General features: G+C 65.9%; 2 protein-coding genes across 6 annotated transcripts in view; both read right to left on the reverse strand.

Moving 5' to 3' along the window:
• The window catches only part of NACC2 (NACC family member 2), a 65,951-nt gene extending 63,000 nt beyond the window's left edge, over positions 1-2,951 (reverse strand). For both annotated transcript variants that reach the window (XM_045082701.1, XM_045082700.1), the window contains exon 1: positions 2,802-2,951. The gene's annotated coding sequence lies outside the window, so the exon portion shown is untranslated. The remainder of the gene's footprint in view (positions 1-2,801) is intronic.
• Positions 2,952-19,528: 16,577 nt separating this feature from the next.
• Positions 19,529-23,082, reverse strand: TMEM250 (transmembrane protein 250). Of its 4 annotated transcripts, none has more exons than XM_045082703.1 (2): positions 23,004-23,082; positions 19,529-21,841 (listed from the first exon to the last, which is right to left on the reverse strand). In XM_045082703.1, exon 2 carries the CDS (start codon positions 21,790-21,792, stop codon positions 21,304-21,306), a length of 489 nt encoding a protein of 162 aa, XP_044938638.1. In that variant the 5' UTR covers positions 21,793-21,841; positions 23,004-23,082; the 3' UTR covers positions 19,529-21,303. The 4 variants fall into 4 exon arrangements, with proteins under 4 accessions (XP_044938638.1, XP_044938639.1, XP_044938637.1 ...); XM_045082704.1 differs by having other exon boundaries at positions 23,000-23,076; XM_045082702.1 differs by lacking the exon at positions 23,004-23,082 and adding an exon at positions 22,632-22,769.
• Positions 23,083-23,835: the final 753 nt, after the last annotated feature.

The raw sequence follows: 23,835 nt of genomic DNA on the forward strand, positions 1-23,835 counted from the left end.
CCAGCCTCAGGCAGACACTACCCTGTAAGTGGCTGACACTACCCTGAACAGAAAGGCAGCTCATGGCGTCCCCGGATCCTAGCCTCCGCCAAACCTCCCCAGCATGCCCACTGCACACGTGCCGTGTTCCCGGGTGAAGGCCGTGACCTGGCGTGGCCTGGGGTAGTGTGGGTCTCTCCCCAGGTCTTCCCTCTCCACCCCTACCCCTTCCAACCCCCTCCTCTCCTCCAGAGCCCACCCCCCCAAGGTGCCCAGAGAAGGGCAGCAGGGGCTCTGGGCACGGACTGTCACTTAAGTCTCCCAAGGACGCCGCCGGGAGACAAGGTCTCTGTCACCGGCTCTGTTTCACAGGTGAGGAACCAGCTTGGCACGCAGCAGCCAGACAGAGGGTCAGGCAGTGGGCGCTGCCTCCCGCCTCCTTAAGAGCCACCTCGTGCCTTTGGGCTACGCTTCAACAGACCCTGACCACAGCTGCCCCCAGCCTGGGGGGCTGCTCCCACCCCCTGTAGATCCCCCCTCCGGGCAACAGAGTGCAGGGAGAGCCCAGATAGGGGATGCCCAGGTGGAAGGGGCCCGCACCAGGCAGCTCTGGGCACCCGGGAGCGAGGCCTCAGGACATGGAGACTTCTCCCTTGGTGATGGCAGTGCTGGGGCCTGCAACTGGAGGCCTGGTGCTGACCCTCCTCACCCACACCCAGCTCTGCATTCCAGGAAGCGCAGGCCTCAGAGGCCGTGGTGTGGGGTGGCGCCTTGGGAAAGTTCTGGAAAGGGTCAACGCCACAATTCTCATCTCCTGACCCTGGTGGTACAAGGCCCACCGTAGCCCAGGACGCAAGGCAGGCAGGTGGGACCCTGAGGCCAAGGTTCACGAGGAACCCTGGCTGCAGATGCCAGCCCAGCCTGTGCTGACACCCTGGCCCGTGAGGCACGCGCGTGCTCGGGACTGAGCTGGAAACCAGGGAAAGAACCCAGAGACAGTCTCGTGCAGCCCAGGGGCGCCGGAGCGGGGGCACCTCTGCAGGGCTGCAGGAGGGGGTGGGCAGAGCCGGCTTCTGGTCAGCACCGCCTCTGCCCTGGGTGTGGCTACTGAGCTCAGACCTCTGGGCGAGGTGACAAGTGATACCTGGTGTCGTGTGCTCCTCCCGGCAGGCTCACGGAGAGAGCCGGGGCCCCACACCGTGGGTCTCCTCCTCCTGTTTCCTTGGCTCCGGCTCCAACCAAGGTGCCACCCAACAGTGGAATGACCCTACCGAAATGCCAAAGGACCTCCTGGGAGGGACAGGCACCACAGGGGGCCATAGGAGTAGCCACAAGGTGGCTCTTTGGGAGGTGGGAGGCAGCGCCGGCTGCCTGACCCTCTGCCTGGCTGCTGCATGCCAAGTTGGTTCCTCACCTGTGAAACAGAGCCAGTGACAGAGGCCGTGTCACCGGCTTCCTCAGGAGAATTAAGCGAGTCAGTGCAGAGAGCCCCTGCTGCTGTCTTCTGGGCACATTGGAGGGGGAGGGGACGGTGCTCAGGGGCTCCAGAAGAGGAGGAGGAGGAGGAGGAAGGGTAAGGGGTGGAGAGAGAAGGCTGCGGAGGGAACCACACCAGACCAGACCAGTCCGTAGGGTGGGCCCACGGCCTGTGGGTGCAGGATGGGGGGGGGAGCAAGCCCATGGGTCTCTGCCCCCCTCTGCCTGGGGAGGGGCCTAGCTTACAGACTGCAGAGAACCAGCAGCTTTCCTCCCGGGCCAGCACACTGGGGGCAGGCAGGACCCCGGCCTCCGGCGCCCACGGCCCCCCTCAACTTCCCGCACAGGGGACTTGCTCAGCTAGAACACGCCTACCAGGAGACACACAGCTGGGTGCTCAGGGAGCCCCAAGAATTACCGCTAGAGAGGAGGAGCCCAACTGCCCATGGCACGCATCATCTCGGAGTTGGAGGCTACGGAGAGGGAGGAGGAGGAGGGCGGGTGCAGGGCGGCCGGCCTGTAAGGCCAGCCCCAGGGCACCTACCACCTGCAAGCCCACAGTTTAATTAAAGGGCGGCAGGAGAGAGTTGGCAATCACCAGCCCCAAGACCAAACTTCTAAGAGGCCCGGAAGAGGGGCCTGGAGGTGACCTCTGACCTCATGACCCCCCCCAACACCCCCCCCCGAACGCGGCAGACTTCGGAAGAACCTGGGTCGTCCCCCTGGGTCATGGGCGTGGGCGCGGGCAGCGGCCTCAGAGGTCACCTCTGAGGTCCGCGGATAAGGGGCTTGAGCACCAAGACCTCAGCTCCGCAGGGTCCGAGCCGCGGATGACAGGTGCGAGCCCCCTCCCGGGGCAGCCGGCCCTCAGGTTCTCCCCGGGCCGGGGTCCGCACGAGGGAGGGACGGGGGGGGGCAGGGACGCCCAAGCCAGCCCCCCCACCACACCCCGGGACCGGGAGGGAGAGGCGCCGGCACGGCGGATGCGCAGCAGCGCGGCCGTCCTCGGACCCTGGCCCCGGGCCTCGGCGCGCGGGAGGGCCGGGCCGGGGCGGCGCGCTGGGGCGGGGGCCGGGCGTCCCGAGCGAGGCCCCGCGGCCGCCGGCCGGGAGGGGGGCGGGAGGCGCCCGGGACCCCGCTCGCAGCCCCCCTCGGGGCGGGCGCGGGCGGGTCGGCGCCTCCCCAGGCCGGGCCCCGCCGCCTCCCCGGGCCGGCGGGCGGGCGCGCGCGCGAACTTGGGCTGCGGGCGGCCGGCGGGCACTGCGGCAGGAGGCGGCCGGGCGCGCCGCGGAGTTTTCGGGAAGTGCGGCGGCGGGGCCCGGCCGGCGGCGCCAAGTTGGGCGTACCTGCGGGCGCCCGGCCCGGTCCGGCCTGCGGCGGCAGGAAGTCTCGTCCCCGCGCTCCGGCTCACATGGACTTTCTCCGGCCTCGCCCAGCACCGGCCGCACCGCGGCGGGCGGGGCGCGGGGAGGCGCCGCGGGCCGTTTAAAGGGACAGCGCGCCGGCCGCGCGCGCGCACTCGCCGCCCTGGGGGTGCGCGCCCCGCCGCCAGGTGGGAGCCGCGACGCGCGGGTGGAGGCGCCCGAGGGGGGAGGGGGCGCGGGGCGTCCCGGGGCGAGGGGCGGGGCGGGGGGGGCGGGGGTCCTTGGCCCCTCCGCGCCACCCTCCGTCCCCCGCCCCCAGCGTCCCGCCCCGCGCCGGACCCACGCCCTCCCCCACCCCCGCCCTCCGACCCCCCCCACGGACCCTAGCAGCAGGGGGTTGGGGGGGTCCCGGGCCCCGCAGCGCCCCCTCTCTGCGGCGGCCGAGCCTGCACCGAGCGGCGGCGCCGGCGGGAGCGCGTGCCAGGACCGCGGGGATGCGGGAGCACCGCTGGGCGAACCCGACGCCGGGCACCGGAGCCTCCTGCTCGCGCCGGGAACTTGACCCGGGCTGCTTTCAGGCCTGGCGTGATCCGGGCACACTGGCGACTACTGGGATGCGTTCCCGGCCGTCCCGCTCCCCTCCCAGCCCTGCGGCTCCAAGTTTGTCCGAGGTTCGAGGTTCGTTCCTGTGGACAGAGTTGCGCCTCTGAGTGAAACGGGCCGCACATCAGAAGGGACCCACGAACGCCCCCCTTCTCAGTCGCCCCCATCCTAATCTGGGGTCTGGGGTCAGGACAGGCCACAGTGGTCCCCCGGGGCCAGAGGCAGCGTGGCTCCCTCCCTCCCACAAGGGTCCTCGTGGGAAAATGAGGGAGGTACCAGAACAGTGATCTTGAGCATGGGGTCGGGAGGAGGAGATTAGCGTGGAGAACAAGGTGTCCACTCGTCTTCCCAGAGAATGTTCTAGACCCCTTGGGAGTCAGAGGCTAGGGCTAAAGCCCTGCCAGCTAGCCAAGGTCATTCATAGGACAATGGTCAGAAGCTGGTCCAAGTACTTCTGTCCCAACCTCAAGCCAGATCCTTCACCCTGATCATAGACGGACCACCAACCCCAACTTGCGGGTCTGCACAAAAACATCCTCCCGCCAGCTCACTCTTGCCTTGCCCTGCCCTCTGGCAGGATGAGTAGGACACCCCCAGATCACCACTCAGACCCAAACAGGGTTCCGGTTTCCTCTCCTCCAGACCAGTGCAGCCTACTGCCCCTTCCAACCCCATGGGGCAGTCGGGCATGTCCAGGGGGCCTCTCTCTACCCACTAGAGACACAGTCATGTGGTTTGGCATGTGGTCACGTGGCTCCAGAGGTACAAGGTGAGGGAGACTAAGGTAAACCTCCAGCAGGAGCTCCTCCACCCAGGGGCTGTCTGCATGCAGAAGGCTCTGGAACAGGTGGGGGCTGGGGGCTGGGTGCCTGCAGGCCACCCCTGCAGCCTTGGGATTCCCGCTGGCTCCTAAGTGCTCTGGACCAACTGGGCAGTGAAAACACAAACCCCCCAGCTCGGCCCCCGCATCCCTTCCCCCAGCCCTGACCCTTCTCCTCAAGCCCCCTGGAGATTGGGGCTTCTACGGATGACGTGGTGAGCAGGGACAGACTAGTCTATGGGCACTTCCAGCCCAGCGTGAGGCCACAGAAGCCATCCACTAGGCCACGGAGGTCCTCTCCTGGTGGCCCGTGAGGCCCCACAGAAGGTCTGGAGGGGTGACCGCCCCCGAGCAGGCAGCGAAGACAGCACCGTGACCTCTATATGCCACTCCCTGGGGAACCCTGCTCACCTGGGGAGCTGATTCACACTTCGCACATTCCGATCGGTTCCCTCACTTTGTTTTCTAAATATCAAAGGAAGGCTTTCTTCTTTAATGGAGGACATTTGGAAAACACTGAGAAGTTTTAAAAGACAACAGGGAACCAGAAACCCATTCCCCAAGGGTAACTACCAGGATTCGGTGCTGTTTCTGGGCATCTGGGTGTGAGTCTGCAAGAGCACATTTTGTTTTTTATTTTGTAACAAAGATTTTTTATTTGACGGGGGGGGGGGGGGGGGGGGGTGGGGGGGCAGTGGGAGGGAACAGAAGCTGGAGAGGGAGCAGGCTGCCGGCAGAAAGGAACCCGAGATCGTGACCCCAGCCGGAGGCATTTGCCTAACAACCGAGCCACCCAGACGTTTAAATACGAATGCTTTTTTGCCGGCTAACTCACTTCCAGGCCTGGCTGCGTGTCCGTGTCCGGGGCGCGCTCTAACTTTATGTTCCGACACTCCCGTGAGGTTAGCTCTGTTCCTACTCCTGTTTTGCCAATGAGAATAGCGCAGCTCTGGACGAACGTGTAGCCAGCCCCGGGCTCGCTCAGCCAGGGCTCCCAGCCTGGGTCACCAAGGAACTCAGGGTGTGGGCCCGAGCGCCTCGTGCCTCCGCTGTGAGTTAGATGTGGCGAGCAGTCAGCTTGGTGTGGGCGCTGATAGGCGGGCGGGTGGGCCACAGTCCCCTCCTGAGGGATCTGATTAGCGCCGCAGCCCCTCTGCCCTGCCAAAGGGGGCTTCCTCAGCTCAGGAAGGCCGGGCCTGGCGTCAGATCCTTCGCTAATGCAGAGAGCATAGGGCTTGGGGTGGGGGCTGGGGAGGGGAGAGGGAGGTGACAAGAGATAAATCTGCAAACAGGTAAGCCACGGTGGGGGGGGGGTTGTCCTCGGGTGGGGGCCCAGGAATTCTTGGGAGCAAGGAAGAGAACCAGTGCCTGGCCGCCTGTCTGTCCTCCCCCAGATGCCACAAGCCTTGGCGGGTCCTGCAGGTGGCTCAGTGCTCTGTGCAAACCTGACCACCCCCGGGTTGGCCATCTGTCGAGGAGGGATGGAGGGGGCACCTTTCTCCTCCCAGGGCTCCTCCAGCCACACGTACCCCAAACTCTGCTTCCTCCACGGGTCTGTCCCGGGCGTCCTCCGTGAGCGGTTTTGGGGGTCAGGTCTGCGCACTGTGCCACATCCATTCTGGAAGACACTGACCTCCTCCATCCAAGGCTTGTCTTGAAGGACTAAGGACGGTCAAACACACCTAGACTCAAGATGCACTCAGCCAGCTGCCTCCTCGACTGCCCGCTTGGGTGGCTGATGGCCGGACAGAGTCCCTTGCCGTGCCCTAGGCCTGTTCCCGCTGCCTCTTCTGCTTCAGCAAGTGGCCGCTCACCCTTTGGACAGCTCAGGCCAAACACCGGCTTATGGGTCACCTTTCTCCCATCCCGGGTCCCGTGGGTCCCCTAGGCCTGCAGCTCCACCGCACAGCTGACCCCTTCTCACACCCACCATCTCTCCGCAGACCCTCCAGTCTAATCCCCTTCTCCCCAAGTTACTGCAGCAGCCCCAAAGCTGGGGTTCCCCAGCTCCCCCCACCCCGCTGCCCCATCCAGGTCTCGTACCACACAGGACCAGAGATGCCTCTGAACATGTCCGATCAGAGATGCCCTCTGCTCAGATCCCTCAGTGCTCCCCATCTCCTTCCCACACAGAACTTGAGCCCAAGTCTTTGCAACGGCCAAGACCTGGGTCCCCAGCCCACGCTCCCCACAACTTGGTCCTGATGTAGCTCCAGCTCCCAGCTCTGCTCCAGCGCACTGGTTTCTGCGGGGCCTCCAACTGCGGGCATCCTTCTGCCCCAGGGACTTTGCACCTGCCGATCCCACTGCCCGTACCTCCCCCTCCACCCGCCATGTCTTTGAGACGATTTGCTTCCTTTGGGTCTCTGCCCAGTCATCCCTGGAGACTGGGTCTTCCCAACCCTCCCATATAAAAGTGACAGATGGGCCGCTGCCCGCTGACTCTCCCTGACCCAACCCTGGGTGCTAATCCACTCTGACACTCACGTCCCCACAGGCACCAGCCCTCCCATATTATTCACCACCCTAGCCCTGGCCCAGTAGGGTGCCTGGTACAGGTCAGGTGACCATAGATGTCTACAGAGTGTGGGCGCCTGAGGGGTGCTGTGCCCTCAGTGACGAGGGGCCAGAGCCCCTGTCTACCTGTCTGAGTTGGGGGTCCCTGAGTGTCCAGAGTCTTCTGTTGGCAGGACGGGAAGCAGTAGGCAGGGGACCCCAGGGTCAGACCCTGGCTGGGTCTGCCGGCATGAGAACAGACTCCAGCCCCGTAAATGGCCGAGCAGGAAAACGGAGCCTCCCCCCGCAGGTGCACGCAGAGTCCTGTCGGCCCGAGCTGAGTGGGATCGGGGCGCCCACCGCGCGTCTTTGCGCCCGGGGGCCGGGGCCAGGGCAGGCCTGCGCAGGGCCGTGAAGGAGCGTGTCCACCCTCCTTGTCCCACGCTGGCCCGTCGGCACAGAAGCAAGGACGCCGGAAAGCCTTCAGCGCCCAGGCGTTTGCTCTCTTTGGTCCAAGGAGGAGTTCACCGGAGCCAAAGTAAACACCTGACCGATGGTGGGTCCCTCACCCTCCCTGGGAAGCTGCCCCGGGTGGGCTCTTCCTCAGCCCCAATGGGGAGCGGCCGGTGGGGGGTTGTCCTGCCATCACCCCAAGCACCCGCGTTCTCAGCAGAGGCTAACTCAGGGACGACCCTGACCCCGAGACTGGGCAGCTGCCAGAAAAGCCATGAGGCTCCACTTCCGGCCCCTCCCCCGGGAAGCTCCGGGAGAGGCCCTGGCCGCCTGTGTGCGGCCACACGCCAGTGGCCCACAAAGGGCCCCTTTGTTAGGATCCTGCTCTGTGCCAACCATGCAGCGCGGCGGGGTGGGGGGGAGGGTGTCACTGAACGCCTGGGCGCTCGGGCCGTCCCCTTGCAGCCAGGGTTGGAGCAGGGCCCCCAGTCTCACCCCAGGCTCGGGGAGCAGACCTGCCTCGTCCATCTAAGCGGGGCAGGAGCCAGCGATGTCGCAGACCCCAACCCCCAGACTCGCAGGCCAAGTCCGGCCCCCACTTTGCCCTGTCAGGTTTTGCCCACCCCACCCCCAGTTTTGGATTTGAATCGAGGCCAGCAAACGGTCCCACCAGTTCGTATGGCCTACCCCCTCAGCACGTCTGCCCGGGGCCCCAGGCTGGCACTGGGGAAGACTTCAGGGGGAGCCAGGTCCACAGGTGGAGGGAGCAAGAGCCGCCCACACCTCATGGCCGCCCTGGGCCCCAGTGTTGCAGGATTCTGGTCTCGTGGAGTCGAAGAACGGATCTTGGGGCCACCAAAGGGTGAGGTGAAGCGAAAGTGTATTAAGTGAAGGTGAGAACAGGAAGGAAAGGAAAGGGGCTCTCTCTGGAGGGACCATCCACCATGGCTTGCCTGCAGGGCCTCCAGGGTCGGCCCTTTTTTTAGAACATTGACCAGAGAACTCGGTCAATATCTTGTCTATATCACACAGGGGACGCCTGTTCCAGCATCAGGAGCACAAACAAGGCATTCCTGCCCAACCTTCTTACTGTCTCACCTGTGACCCGTCTCCACATCCGGTTTCTGTGAGCCTGCTCACTAGCTCCCTGCTCCTCTCGCCCTACCCAGCCCTGCGTGCCCCTGACTCAACGAGGCACAGGACACCGGGCAGGGACGCCCAGGCGCCATCTGCCCCAGGGCCCCGGGCCACCGTCCAGCCACTGCCCAGCTCCAGACATCAGGCCCTGGCTCCTGTCAGGGGGCAACCTTGAACACAGCCCACACCCCTCCCCAGGAAACTACCTCACTTTGTTCCTGGCCCCGCTCCTGGGCGCTGGGGGGCCTGCACGCAGGGCAGCACTGTGAGCATTCTTGCAGGAGGGGAAGAACAATGGGAGGTGCTAACAGGTCGCGAGTCTCCAGGCCCCTCCGGCAAAGGGGCCAGCAGCTTAGCTGCCCCAGAGCCAGGCTCCTGGGTCCCTCTGTCATTCCTCCTCTTACCATGGCTCTGGAGAATCGGCAGCCCCTCCACCCCTGGGAGTCCCCCTCTCCCCTCTGGGGACACGCGGTGCTGCGAGTACTCCTGCGGGGCCTGAGGCACAGGGGCACGGGAGGTCTCCGGTGGCCCTTTTTGGGCGTTGTCACAGTGCTCTCAGAAGCCCCAGGGCGGCGTGCAAGCTCTGGCGGCTCCGGGCCCTGCACACTGTCTGTGTGGCGTCCACATTAGGAGGCATCAGCCCAAACCGGAAGGGGGACCAAGCGCGTTCTGTACTGAAACTGGCAACAGACTCCTGGGGTTCAGGCCGTGGTCCCCCACCCGTGCCAGTCCATGCACCCCTGCAGATGATGAAGACCCTGGACGAGGGGGATTTCAAACTTCTGTGTTTCTGATGGAGAGTCTGCTTGACCTGCAGACACAGGAGCTGGAGACTAGGGAGGTGTCCAAGGATGAGAAGCAGGGGCGAAGGGGGAAGGGAGAAGGAGCAGCCAGAGTGGAGAGAAGGGCTGACCTGACGGGGCCTCACCCTGTGCTCAGTGAATTCCCTCTAGGCCTGAGGAGCCGGCCTCTGCCCGCTGCCCAGCTTCTGTCCTCCACCCACCCACCCTGTCCGTGTAGCACACGGCCCGCCAGTCTGTGCCCATGACCACAGGGCCTTTGCACCTGCAGTCCCCCTGCCTGGGATCCCTCCTCTCCCTGTGTTGGCACGTGAACTCTGATTGGTTTATACTTTAGGTCCTACTTTAGGTTCCATCCTATTCAGGTCTTCAGGGAAGCTGTTTAGACCCCCAAGCTGGCTCTCACAGCATTGGGTTCCCTCCTGGGGTGCAGTTCTACACACCAGCAGCTGGTTTAATCTGGCCCCTAGGTGAGGAGACATAGTTGCTGAGACAGGCCCAGTCAGAGCACAGGCAGCCCAGGAGGGTGGCAGGCAGGGCCCGTCGCATGGTGCGGGGTAGACAGGCTGCACACCTGCCCCCAGAGAGCAGGAGGCCAGGTCATCTGTGAGCAGGGCTGTGTGCCAGGCCCGGGACTTGGCCCTGGGACACGGCGGGGGGAGAGCAGGGTGGGCCGGGACAGCTTTCCAGGGCCTTCTGTCTGAGACAGGGGCACAGTCAGAACCCCCAGAACCCCCCAGAATGCCACGGCCCAGAAAGCCATGTGCACACGGTGAGAGACCATCGCGGAGTTGGAACCGGGAACTGGCCAGAGACCGCCGTGGGGAAAGGCATACAGTTCTTCACAAACTGAAGAGAATTACATGCGACCCTGCAGTTCCGCTTCTGATGTGAGTGAAAATCTGGAGCAGGGTCTCAAAGCCTTCTTTGTGCCCCCGTGTTCATGGCCCCGTTCACAACGGCCAAGGTGTGAACACAACCCGGTGTCCTTCGACGGAACATCCGCACGTGGTCTCCCCGTGGAGCGGAGCCATGTCCAGATCCCATGTACTGAAATACCTAAGGGGTCACCCACTGGAGGGGGCCAGGGGGTACAGGGGGTCCACGTTCAATGGAGACTGTTCACTGCGGGAAGATGCACGCGGTCTGGGGACGGCTGCCCGGCACATGGGCTGCCCCAGAGCTCTGTGCTTAAAAGCAAGGAAGACAGGAATCTGATCCCTGTTTTCCTGGAGAAAACACCCAACGCTGTGCATGGACACGAGAGGAGGAAACGGCCTGCCGGGCGTTGTCTGAGTGTCCGTGCAGGGGACAGGCTCCCAGTGGCGTCGGGGAAGGTGGGGGGTGGGGGGGGAAGGGACCACCTGGTCAGCGGAGCCAGGATTCCTCTCCTTCCACACCAAGCGAGCCTCCCCGTGCATGTGGGGAAGAGGTCTCCTGGTTGCTGGGTTCCAGGAGACCCTCTGGGGATCCTCCCAGGACCCCAGGAGGGGGAGCCAGAAGGACCCAGGTGGGAGGCCTGTGATACCCATTCCCCCCGATGGGAAGACGGAAGGACATTTTGGGGGAATCAAGCCTCCTCTGTGGCTGCAGGACTCCCTGGGTGGTTCCTGCTTGGGTCACATGATCCCAGGCATCAGGCCAGATGCGGCCAGGGCTCAGTCCTGTCACTGGGGGTCATCACTGCCCCAAGTCCAGTAGTGCGCCCCGATCTTCCCTTGACGTCTCAGCATCTGGCCACAGGGTCGGACCGCCCACCTCCACAAGCACTTAGTGGCTTCTGGACCGCGCTGCTGTGTCGCGTGGTCCCCCGCCTCCCGCTCCTCCTTTGCCCACCCCTAGGCCCTTGTCCTGCTGAGGGGACCCCCCAGGTGGACAGGGTGCGCATTAGGGTCTGAGTGTGCCTGTCCTTGCTGGGATCCACGCGGAGTGCCATGGGGCCTGGCCCGGCCTGCTCTCCGCACTGCAGGAGCAGGGCTGGCAGCCAGCCATGGACCCAGCGCCCTCGGGGATGACGGGGGGCGGGCTGGACATGATGGAGCACGGCAGGGCAGGAACACTGGGTCTGGGGTCGCACGTACACGCTACGGTGCATTCGCCAGGAGCTCCCTCCTGCCTCCAGGCAGCCCGTGGGCAGCTGGGCCCTGCAGATGCCAACCTGGGTCTGGTCTTGCCAGGAAGACCGGGTGCTTGGGGGTCTGGAAGCGCAGGAAGACTAAACTTCATTCTCAAGGGCCAGCCAGGGGTGGTGGGGTCTGCACTGGGATCCGAGGTGTGCCCACCAGGAGAACCCTCTGAAATGAGCTGGGCACCCCCCCAGACCTTGGGGGAGGTCTGGGTGCCCGCAGGTGGAACAATACCCAGATGGAACCCTCGGGGTGAACGCTACCATGAACCAGGACCTCCTGAGGGGGTAGCGGTGCCCTCAGCACAGGCTCCCCACTCAGACCTCCCACCCTGGGAGCTCATGCTCAGGGGCTATGCCCCTCAGTGGGCACATCCCTTCAGAGGAGCCGGGCACAGTGCTGGGCGTAGCCCCTCCAGCCGTATCCCTGCTCCTGGACCCGCCATAACCATGGCCTGACCCTGAGACAGGGGCCTCTGGAGATGACATGGGGTCTGGGACACCCCAGGTGTGACTCCCACTCCTTCTTCCCCTCCCCCCCATTCTGGCTTGCGGGAGAACTGAGTCCTCTGCTCCATGTCCCCAGTCCGGCCAAAGGTCTTGCTCAGAGGAGCAGCCTAGGGGGCAGGGCTCTACTCTCCACCCCGACCCAAGTGAGACTCCAGGGCTCAGGTGGGCAGGAGCGGGAGCCATGGCCTGCAGCTAGTCATCGAGAAGGGTGGCCCAGAGCTGGCAGGAGGGCTACCTGAGCACGTTCCTGAAGTCACTCCATGTGGCCGCCCAGGGGAGGGGCCGCCTGCTTACAACCTCCCCTCCGAGGAGGAGTCCAAAGGGCTGTGCACTGTCCCCCTTCAATGGCCTGGGTGGGTCATGTGGCCCACGGGGTCCCCCAGGGAAAGGAGCCAAGAGTAAGGGACGGACAGGCAGCCCCGGCGCCTCGAGGACTCAACTGTTTGCTCTGGGTGGTGTTTGGGGCTGCCGGTGTGACGACAGCCCCAGTCCCTGCCGGCCACGGCCATGGTCCTTTTCATCCTCCCTTGTCCTGGAAAGTTCTGGGTAAGGACCTGGTGGCTCCGATTCTGGCCAACCAAATGAGGCGGTCAGTCTGGGGAATGGGCCAGAGCTGGCCTTTTGGTCACCAGGTGTGGCCTTAACTCAAGCCTGAGCTTTGTGCTAACGGATAAGTCCCCGTGGCAGCTGGAGCCCCAGCCCCACCAGCAAACTCCCCAGTCTCCACAGCCCTGTGTCTGCGGGTCCTGAGACCTTCAAGGCACTTACGACTGGGAAACCAGGCTTCCAGGAATGCGTCCTGGAACATTCCAGAGCACTTTGGGAAGGCGCTAGTACCTCTGTGCAATGTGGGGGGCATCAGCAGGGACACTGGCTTCAATCCCACGGACCGCAGGGCAGGGTCCAGAAGGCAGCGCCGCCCAGCACCGCATCCCTGCCCATCCCTGACCTCGCCTGCCAGGAGCCCAGGAATACATCTCAGGGAGCCCAGCCGACAAGGCCGTGCCTGCCCTGTGCTTGGAACGATGCACCAGGGGAGGTGGGCGAGAGCCCCTGCCAGACCCCCAGCAAGGGGGAAGGTGCGTGAGGGTGCAGAGTCGGGCCCCGCCACAGCCAGGGCTTCTGGGCGGGGAGAGCACCTGGGCCCAGGTGGGTGTGTGAGCAGGTACGGACGCCTCTCCTTGACCCCCTACAAAGCTGCCCAGGGGACGATCTGCCCAGGGCATTTTGCTGAAGGACTGAACAGACCCCGGGGTTTAAGACTGTTCCTCGTGTCATACGCCTCTCCTTCAAACCCCAGGCCGGGCCCGCACGTTGTTAGGAGGTTAATTCTCATAATTGGAACATGTGGGCAGTGCAGGCCAGAGGTCCCTAAACTTCCCCGAGAGGTGGGGGGCTAGGCGGCAGCCGGGTCCGCCTGCAGCTGCGCCCCCTCGGGCAGGGATGGTCTCCCCACTCAGCATCAGCACACAGAGCCCGCTCCAGGCTGGAAGGGGCACCAGGAGCCCAGCGCTGGGTCTGTGGCTCGCCGCCTCCCACTCACTGGCTTGCAGACCAACCTTTGGCCCCGCTGTTGCACCGACGGTGGGTCCTCCCGTCGTGGCTGGAGACGCCTGACAGCTGCCCTGGAGATGAAGACTTGCCCACCCAGACTCCTGAAAAGCCCTCCTCCGAGGGCAGCTCCTATTTGCACTAGACCAGCTCCTCCAGCTGGGAACACCAGCCCAAGGGCAGCAGAGCTGGCCGGCCCACACGTGCTCGGGCAGGGCAGTGATGGGCAGATGAGGAGTGTGCAGGGCTGGGGTGCCATGAGCTCCTGTGGGCCAGACGCATAGGTCGTAGCCAGGGCTGCCTGGGACCCCGCGGCCCCAGGGGTTCTGCCAGGCCCGGGGCCATCTGAGGCCGCGCCCTGGGGCCCAGGGACATCTGTGAGTCCTTGGAGGCCAGCTCGGGTCCCTTCCACAGAAGGAAACTGGGTGAATATTTTGGTTTCGCGGCAGCGGCTGCGGAGCCCGTGGCGCTCCGTGCGAGTGAATTAGGGCAGCACCGCGTTGGCTTCCGTGTGCCTCCCCCTGGCTTAAATTGGATGCTCCAATCTTCTTCTTCTTTTGTCCTAAATTTCTCTCTAACATTTTGTGCAGCTGTAACGCAGCTGCTGCTTCCTGCTGCCGGGCAGGCGGAGGCATGGGTGGCGGCGGTGACTCACCTTCCCCCTGGAGGGACCGCAGAGCCTGGCCGGACACGCCAGGGTGGGCACAGCTGCTGGGGGGCAGCCCCAGGTAAGCCGGGCACCCACACAGCCGGGGCGGAGAGCGGGGGACCCCTGCCGAGGTAAGAGCAGGCACTCCAGGGCCAGTTCCAGGGTGAGGAGAGGGCACTACCTTCCCCGGAGAAGTCCGCCAACTGTAGGCACCTGTCCCCACGGACGCTTCTGGAGGGAGGCATCCCACCGGCCAGGCCGAGCTTGCAGGGCACTGTGTGACCTTGGACACCGTCTTTCAGAAAGTGTCAGGCCCTAGGGGCTCGTGTGCTATCACCAGAATGTGTGTCCTGGGGTGCCTGAGGGGCTCATTTTGTTATGTATCTGGCTTTGGCTCAGGGCCAAAAAAGCTGGTCCCGGAGGGGTGACCTCAGGGTCCTGGGATCGAATCCTGCATCGGGCTCCCTGCTCAGTGTGGTGTGCTTACGGTTCTCTCTCCCTCTCCCTCTGCCCCTTTACCCTGCACACGTGCTGTCTCTCTCTCTCTCTCAAATAATAAATAAATCTTAAAAAAAAAAAAGATTTATTTCTCCCCAAAGTCCTGTGTTGAAGCCTAATCCCGCCCCAGGTGAAGGTGTCAGGACGGCCTTGAGAGGGGAGGAGGTCACCAGCCGAGCCACCCCCGAGACCCCTGCGGCCCTCCCGCCGCGAGAGGACACAGCGAGACGTCGCGTCTGTGAGCCGGGGAGCAGCCCCCCCCCCCCGACGCGGACTGTGCGGGCGCCGGGGTCCTGGACTAGCAGCCCCGGAGCTGTGGTGGTGGACCCGGCTGCAGCGCTCCGTCCCAGCCGCAGGGGTGGACTGAGACAGCACAGCCCCCTCGGCCCTTTGCTCATTCCACAACTGTGTGAACGCGCTGCGCCCCCGGAGACCGTCTGCCAGCCTGCCCCTGAGGTCAAGACCAGGAACAGGCCCAGGCCGCAAAGGGCAGAAAGGCATCTCCCCGCCCCTGGTCAGGGCTGCAGCCTCAGCCCCTGGCTTCCAGCACCTGCCCCTGGAGAGGGCCGCGCGGAGCTCTGGCCCCCTGCGGCAGTCTGGGCTCCTCAGGAGTCCTCCACCCGCATCCGCAGTTCTCCAGGGAGGAAACCCCGGCCTCCTTCCAGGAGGAGGTGTGCCCAGCAGCTCTGTCCTTTCTGGACTTTGTCTAGTTGCTCTTGTTTTCCACTCCCATATGTCGCAGAACAGCTGGTCCTGGAGGGGTGCAAAGACCCGCACGGGGCAGTGGCGAGGACGCAATGCCCTCCATGCGGTCGGCTCCGTGGCCGGCGGAGCCAAAAGTGGGAAAGGCAGACGGAGCAAGCCACTGGGGGCTTCCCTCTCCTCTCTGAGAGGCCTGGAGGGACCCGCGGGGGCAGGGAGGCAGGCCCAGCTCCGGCCCACCCTGCCCTGCCCGCTCTCGGGGTGCACAGGGACAGACTCGGAACTTCGGGCTGTGGCAAACACGCATGCATCATGCACACATGTGAACGCACACGCAGGCGCACACACCCCCGTGGCTCGGCGGGTCGAGGGGCTGCAGCTGCTCAGAGGAGCACAGCTCCCCACGCAGGTGGTGCCGAGCTCGGCTGACTCAGCTGCAGGCGGCGCCGTCAGGGGGGACCTCGCGCCGCCCCTGGGAGCCAGGAACCCAGGGACCAGGAGATGGAAGCACAGTTGGAAAAACACAGATAATTCCCAGGACGTTGTGTCAGGATGTTGTTGTAAATAATGAGTTCACAGTTGAAACTCAGAATTGTATTGTCCGAGGGCTGCCCCTGCCTGCTGTGAGCTGGCAGGGAGCGTGTGGAGGCCCCCTCGGCCCTGCAGGTGAAGGGCAGGTCAGCCGCTGGGCAGCATTCCAGTCCTGGAGGAGGAGAGCCTAGGGGCCGGGGTGGGCGGGGGCAGAGAGGGCAGAGGGGCCCCGGAGCAGGGGTGTGGCTCGGCCCTTGCAAAGACCTGGACACCCACCGTCTCTGCTCACCTAGGTCAGCGCGTGGGCAGAAACATCCCCACCAGTGGGGCACGGGGGTCAGGGTAGGCCCCAGGGGGCATGTGCGCTGCGTCTCCCTGTCTCCTGACCCGAGCGAGGGCAGGAAGGGCACCCCTCCCTGCCCACCGGAGAAAGCGGCGTCCGCGGCAAAACCTGCACAACCTCTTCTGGGTGCCCCTGGAAGGAAAGGGCCCCCCGGGGCTCCAGGGGACCTGGTGCTGACCCCTGGGGCAGGGGACATGCCTCCTGGGAGGCCACCTGACCACTCCCCCCAACCCCCAGCTGCTCTCCCCAGCCATCAGCAATGCCCTCAGCCTGGACTGACTGATTTCTGCATGAATATTCATGCCGCAGCCTGGACGAGGCACTAATGTGCTCGGAAAGCAGAATGGAGCCCTGGCCCCTCCTCGCAGAACAAATGGCCTCGGGCTTCTCCCCTCGCACAGGCCTGCAGGGCTCTCCTCTGGAGACGTTCTTCCACTGACCAACTCCGGAGGCTGGGGCATGGCTGTCCCCTCTAGAGGGATGCCCACTTTCAGGCGGGGGGGGGGCCCCAGGCCCTGCCCTGCTCAACCACACCGCCGGCCCCACCCAGCGACCTAGCCTCTTCGTCTTCCCACCAGTGCAGCCCATCCCCAGCCCAGGGCTCAGGGTCAGCGTCCAGCCCCAGGTCAAGGTGGCAGGGGACATGGCTGAACCGGCCAAAGGCGGAGGGGGTCTGCCTCAACCTGGGCTCCAGGAGTGGCCTGGTGGCTCCTGGTGGCCAGGAGTGGCGTTCTGGCCTCTCTTGGATAAGGCCGCGGTTACGCCCAGCGGAGACGGCCGTCTCACCATGCGCCCTCCTGCAGGCCCTCCCCCAGCACCAGGCGCAGAGGCGGCCACACAGTGAGAGCCACAGACACTCTGCCAGAGGCCCCGTGTGACACAGCTGCCAGCAGGCCTGGGCACGCTGCCCGCTGGGGCGGGGGGGAGGGGCGCAGCCCACGAGCCGCTGAATCAGCGGCTCCCTCCCGTCCTCCCCGTCCCCTCTGGGCAAGGATGCTGGTGAGGCGGGGCGCTCCCTCTTCTGGGAGCTGTCAGGGAGGCGCGCCAGACTGCTGGGATTTCTGCAAAGTGGGTCCTGGGTGCAGCCTGGTGCAGAGCGGCAGGCGGGCCTCGAGGGGATGGGGCGGCTGGCTGTCCTAGAGGGGCTGGCCCAGAGAGGCCCTTTCCCAGAGCAGCAGGGAGGGGGAAGGAGAAGCGCTGGGCTCGGCGGAGGGAAGGAAGCTCGCTCCGGCCCAGAAAGGGCTGATTCAGCACCAGCACGGAGCGCCTGCCCTCCGCCAGCTCCCTCCTCCAATCACAGGCTGCCAGGGACAGGGACCTCTCAAGGTCAGGGACCATCGATGCCTGTGCAGCCAGCCCCAGCCGACCGCCCTGTCCTCCGCAGCAGTACCGGGCTCACACTCTGGTCCAGAGCCCGCGGCGCCTGCCCAGCCATCGCCCGGGGCGGGGCTGTGTCCCTCCCCCACAGCCCCCCACCATACTGCGGGGGGAGGGGAGACGGGGACAGGCACAGGGGTCCGACTGCCCCTCCAGGTGTGACCTCCTGGGGGCTGCCAGGAGTGGCCGCAGGACCAGAGAGAGCATCTCCTGAGATGTCCGTACTGCCCTGGGTCTGGACGGCACCCAGACTTTCTCACATAAGTCTCTGGTTTCTGGAAGTTCCCAAAGCACCACCCTTCCACGCCGTTGCCCCTCTGCTGGCTGATTCCCCCCTCCTGACAGCCCCTCGGACCCTCCTCCTAGCGGCAGAGGACTCAGGCCCTGGGAGGCCCTCAGCAGAGGCGTGGGAGTGCGAGGGCGGGGCCCCGGAGGCTTTTCCTCCGGCCTCCGGGCACCTGGCTCCAGCCCCAGGGACCCGGACCGGGTGCCTCCCCTCTTTGTTCAGAGAACTGCTTCTCTCCTCCGTCCTCTCCCACTATCCGCCCCCCCTCCCCGCACTTCTGTCCTAACCCTGACCTCCAGACCCAGCCTGACCCTGACTGGAACATCCCCCTGCCAGGCTGAGAGACCCCCCCCACCAAGCAGGCTCTAGCGGAGCCCCGGCTCCTCACCCCCACCTCCCCAATCAAGGACAAACCTGCCACCACCTGCGTGCAGGTGCTGTCAGCAGGGCAGCCTGGCACCTGCAGAACCTTCCAGGTTCCCTCTTCTCTTCCCTCGTGCCCCACCTCGGGCCCATCTTCACCCACCGGGGTTCCTGCGTGAGCAGCAGGGGCCCTCCCTGCCCACTCAGTCTGACACAGTGGCTGTCCCGGGTCACTCCCTCCCCCACCCACCTTGAAGGCAGCCTGGGCCATCGGGGAGGGAGGAGGCGGCAGGAGCCACGGAGGCCTGGCAGTTCTGTAAGGTTGACTCCTGGTTCCTAAGCCCGCTCCAGCTCCCGGCATCAGCCAGCCCAGCCCTGGGACCTGCGCTCAGGCCTGCAGGTCAGTCCTTTTTCCCAAGACAGGGAGCTCATGATGAGCACAAACTCTGCCCTAAATGACATCTCAGCATAATGCACCCGACCGGAAGCCACTGGCCTCACAGGTCACCCCCCCCACCCTACCCCATGATGCTCTGAGGCTGAGACCCCTCTTTGGGTGGCAGCATCCTGACTGCAGCCTCGGATCCCAGCCCAGCATCCTGACTGCAGCCTCGGACCCCAGCCCTGCTCTCCCACTGCTTGGCCCATGGCTCCATACACTGTCCTTGAAGATGGGATGGGGAGTTGGCCGGAGGCCCACCCGGTGGAGGAGGCCTCGCACTCACCAAGCACCATCCTAAGTTGGCCTGCTGGGGCTGCTGCCCTGGCGGCTGCCAGCGCCCAGCGTCCACAGCCACCGCAACCACTTACCAGCTCTGCCACCACAAGCCAAACCCCGAAACAACTTGGGACTGTTTTCTGCTGGGAAAACACCCAGGTCTACAAAATCCTGGAAGCAGCAGGCCGGCGGCCTTTCCATGGCACTTCCCGGCCAGCGAGCGCAGCAGCACGGCAGGGCGTCCCGGTCATGGGCGAGGAACGGGCGTCCTGCATAGAAGCTCCGAGACGTTTACAAAATAAAGATACTGAGTAATCATGTGTCTCTCGTTTTTCCAAGGCTTTTGCTTAAACAAGAACCGCCGCTTTGGTTTCCAGCCAGCGTCCTCCCTGAACACAGATCTTCCCCGGGAGGGAGCTCACACAGTGCACTCGGTTCAGGGACCTATTCCCGGGCCCTGTGAAGACCCTACACCCCGTTGGCAGGTACAAGTCGGCCCCGGGGACCTTGCTGGGACCCGCTGCCGGCGCGGCCACATTGTCCCTGCCGTCCTGACAGACTCCCGGACGCAAGGTCAAGGTGGGCCCCTTGAAGCCCCACCCGGGCGTCCCTGCCTTGGCGCCGCAGACGCCTGCTTTAGTGTCCTCGATTTTGCCTGGGACAGACTCCTTCTGTGGCATCTTTGGTCGGTCAGACCCTTACAGAAAGAACAAAGATTTTGAGCTTTAAGCAATCACTCCATCAACGTGTTAAAAAAATAAGTTTAATGCAGGTGGCTCATCTCATAAAGAATTTAACAGGCGCTCGCGTCACCGAGCACCTCTGTGTTCACCGTGCCAGCTCCTCATGTGGCCGCAACCACATTCGAGGCAGCCCGGCCACACCCCTCCTGCTGTCCTGACGGTGCGGACACATGTCCACCTCTGTGGCGGGAGCTCTGGGGGATCGGAGTTAACACAGAACAAAACTTTTAGGAAACAGCATGATTTAGTGCAAAAGATTCTCTGCGGCGCTGAGAAGTGGGGTACACGCAGGTCAGCTCCCCGTCGGGCATCCAGGGAGCCCGCAGACTCCACCCAAGCAAGGACTTCGTCCCGGGAGCCCTCCCACCGTCCCCGAGTTGACAACTGCTGGACAGAAGCCGGCTACAAATCAAAGAGCGTGGTTTACAGCCGAGCTTTCTTCACCTTCTCTTCCTGATTTGGAGTCTTCCTCCCGGGGCACCCAACTGTCCGACAGCTCCCCTGGCCTCTGGACTTCCTGGGCACACAAGGTCAAAGGGGCGACTGCCCATGCTCGGGGGTGGGGAGGCACAACTCGGGATGAGGGGTTTGTCAACCCCAGGATGGGGCTGTCTGCTGTCCCTGGTCTCTGCCTGTTGTCCCAGCACCATTATTCCGAGTGGTTTCTCACCTGCCAAGGACACCTGCTGTGACTATGGGGCCACCAGGCCACCCTCTCCTCCTCTGACAGAGAAGCGAGGGGTCTGCACAAGACATGGGCCCCCGGATGGACCAACAGGCCCTTTGCTCCTTTCGGCCTCACATTCAGTTCTGCTTATCCCTCAGCAGCGGCTCTGACACAGGGCAAGAACGCAGGGACAGCCCAGCCCGTGCACACGCACGCCCAAGAGGGGCTCTTCCAGCGGAAGCTCCGCTCACGTCCCAGGGACAGGCGCGCAGAGGCTGTGGTGCTTCTCCAGACCTCTGACGTCAGCTCCCCGCACGCACGACTCAGTGCCAGCCATCCCTCAAAGGGAGAGAGGGCAAAGCTCGGCTGCTGTCCCCACTCCCAGCCGGAAGGAGTTCAGGGGCGCCCCAGCATTCTACGCTCGGAGAGACTATGGGATCCCGCCTGACGTTTTCAACAAACCTGCCCAAGAGGAAGGCAGATTGCCCAGGACCAGGGCTGATCCCTGATCTGGGAATTGGCCAAGGCTGCCTGTGACTCCCACTCAACCACGTCTAAGGAAACCAATGTGGCCCAGAAGCCCGGCCTGGGACTCAGGACTCCGCCGCCACTCAGGGGGACAGACCGAGGGCCTGAGAGCTATGCCGGGACGTGGGCGGCCCAGGGCAGAGCGAGCAGCTTTGTGGCAGTGTGGACGCCAGCCATTTGAGCCTGACACTTCCCTAAGGCTGGGGCCGGGGCTGGGGGCTCACGGGGAGGGACCGTGCAGCTGGCCAGGAGGCCCTCGCTGGCAGCCTGTGATGCCCGTGTCCCAGAGAGGAAGCAGGGACACAGAGGCTCTCCAAGGGCAGGCTGGGCCAACGGGCCTCATCCTGGTACAGCTGGGAAAGGCGAGGGCTGGAAGCGTGGGCTGGCGGCCAGGAGGCCTGACCCCCCAGGGACATACAAGGAGGGTCAGTGCAGAAAACGAGCAGCAGAGGGGGCGCCCGCGTCCCCTTCCCGGAGCAGTCTCAGCACCCCGCCGCCCAGACCCGCGAGGCGGGAGGAGTTCGGACCCAGCCGGTCAGGAGAAGCGGGGAAGACAGCCCGCGGCGGAGGCCCGGGCCGGGCCCTCACATGTCCACGAAGACCATGAAGCACCAGCCCAGGCCCCCGACCAGCAGCACGGTCACGCGGATGCCGTAGATGAGCAGCTCGTTGAGGAGGCGGAAGTCCACGCGCCGGCGGCCCAGCAGCAGCAGCAGCACCGACAGCTTGAGCTGGAAGCGCAGCAGGACGCGCACGCCCAGGTACTGCAGGCAGAAGAGCGCGGCCAGCGCGCCCCAGAGCGCCGCGGTGAACAGGCTGCAGCTGAAGTAGAGCAGGAAGCGGATGAAGCCGTACAGCCAGCGCGCGCGCACGTACACGTCGAAGTTGTTGTACTTGGTGCGGGCCAGGCGGGAGGTGCGCGCCGGCCCGCAGGCCGCGTGCAGGCAGGTGGTGTGCGGGCCGTGGAAGGAGCGCACCCGCCGCGGGATGGGCATGACCGGCATCGGGGCCCGGGCGCTGTGGCGAGCTGGTGGCAGCACTGGTGTCCGCGCAGCGGTCGGCATAGGCGTCATGGGCACCTAGGCCCGCGCGTGGCAGCTGAGCCCGGGGGGGTGCAGCGGCCTGCGGGGAAGTCACAGAGACAGGAGCGGGGTGAGCCCCGGGACGCCGGAGCCGGCCACGGGGAACCTGCCCCCTCGGCTCGGGTGCCCGGGGGCCGCTCTCGCCACAAGAAGCACCGAGGACGCTTCAGAGGCACCGGACGCAGACCGAGGAGCCAAGCGCGAGGCCGGACAGGGGGTCCGGAGCCCTGGCGCTGAGGCTCCCTAGGAATGACCTGAAGCCGGTCCGCCCCCCTCCCCTCCCTGCCCGGCTGGCCGGCCGGGGCGCTGGGCTCCCGTGGGGGCGGGGGTGGGGGACGCTGGGGACCACGCCTGGCAGGCAGAGGACACCACAGGCCTACGGACCGGGGACCAAGAAAGGACAAACGCCGAGTGGTCTCTGGTGACCGCCTGAATCACTCGTGGAGGGAAAGCTGCACGTGCGGACGTGTGAACAGCGGGGCAGCCGGGGGCTACGGGCTCGGGAGACACGTCCCACGGGCCGGCCAGGGGCGTGCACGGGGGCGGAGGCCGGGCGGGTCCAGGGCTCCCCGCAGGCTCCGCCAGAGCCTGGTCTGAGCCCCGGGCGGCTCCGCGCGCTTGCCCCGGTCCGGCCCGCACCTGCACCTGCGGGCCTCGTCCGCTGGACCCCGCGAGGCTCCCTGCCCGCCTCCCTCCCGCCCCGGGCCCGCCGCCGCCACGCACGCCCCCCCCCCGCCCAGCGTCCGCGCCGCGGGCTCCCGGGGCAGGCAGGCGGCGGGCACCGGCGCGGACCCGCGAGCCACCCCCGGGCAGGCCCGTCCGCCGCTCACCAGGTGCCCTCTCCGCGCCGGCGCCGGGGAAGGCCGGCGGTGCGGGCGGCAGGGCCTGCGGCACCCCCCGGCCCACGGGGCTCCAGGAGCAGGGCGGCCGCATGGTGCCCACGGCGCGGCGGCTGCGGGGCTCAGCCGCTCACGCGTCCCTGCCCGAGGCCGCCCCGAAGGGCCCGGGGCTTGCGCGCCCGGCGGCCGGCGGCGTTTGGCCCAGCGCGGGAGCCGTAGCGCCGTCCCTCTGCGGCCACCGTAGCACTTCCCTCCCACCCCTCCGCCCGAGCCGACACCGAGAGCGCCTCCCTTCCCCCCGGCTCGGAGAGACTCTGAGCAGCCGGAACTCGACACTTCCCCAGGGCGTGCGTGCTTACGTGCCTGCGTGCGCGCCGGCCTTAGCACTGCCGCCCGACGCCTCGTCCCGCGTACGCCGCCGGCCGCTCGGTCTGTCCTGCGCAGGCGCAGATGGCGGGCCTGCGCGTGCGGACCGTGGGCAGCCCCTCCGCGCACGCGCGCGCCGTCCTCACGTGTCCGCGGCCCGCGGAGCGGCGGCGGCGGGGCTGGGGACCGGCCCCCTCCCGCCGGCGCGCCCGGCGGTGCCCCAGCCGGACCCAGAGGGTCGCGCGCGGATTCGTGAAGGGTTTCAGGCCTGCCGAGTTCCGGTCTCTCTCGTAGATGCGGCTGCGCGTCCCCGAGAATGGGGGCCCGCCGCCGGGCCGCTGCAGCCCTCCGGGGTGGCCGCCGCCTCCGGGGCCCGAAGCCCCGTGGCCCTCGCCTCCGGCCCGCACCCCGCACCCCGCACCCGGTCCCTGCTGCGGGCTCCTGCGTCCTGGCCTTTGCGCTCCTGGCCCTCGGGGAGGAGGCCCGCGGGGTCGGCGGAAGGAGCGGGAGCGCTTCGGAAGGCGCCCGGGGCCTGTGAAGGGGCAGCGCCTGGCAGGAAAGGAGGCTGTCCTATAAAGACTCCCTAACACGCGGCGCTCTGCTGGCTGGGTGTCTGCAGGAAGCGCCTGCTCCGCGCTCGGGCTCCCTCCCGCCCGGTCCAGCCCGGTCCCCCGGGGCACCCCATCAGGCCCTTCCAGGTCTGTGCGGAGGTCCCATTGCTCGCTGCATGGCCTGTCCCTTCTCGCCGGTTCTGTTCCTCCCCGGCCGCCTGCCGAGCTCCTACTCACCTGCGAGACCCCAGTCCAGTGCCCCCTCCTCTGGAAAGCTG

The sequence above is a fragment of the Mustela putorius genome, unplaced genomic scaffold (genome assembly GCF_011764305.1).
Source record: "Mustela putorius furo isolate JIRA1106 unplaced genomic scaffold, ASM1176430v1.1 tig00000596_pilon_pilon_pilon, whole genome shotgun sequence".
Taxonomy (NCBI): Eukaryota; Metazoa; Chordata; class Mammalia; order Carnivora; family Mustelidae; genus Mustela; species Mustela putorius.

Coding starts and splice junctions, on each gene's coding strand:
- TMEM250 (XM_045082703.1), bottom strand. CDS start 21,792: ATGACGCCTATGCCGACCGCTGCGCGGACACCAGTGCTGCCACCAGCT.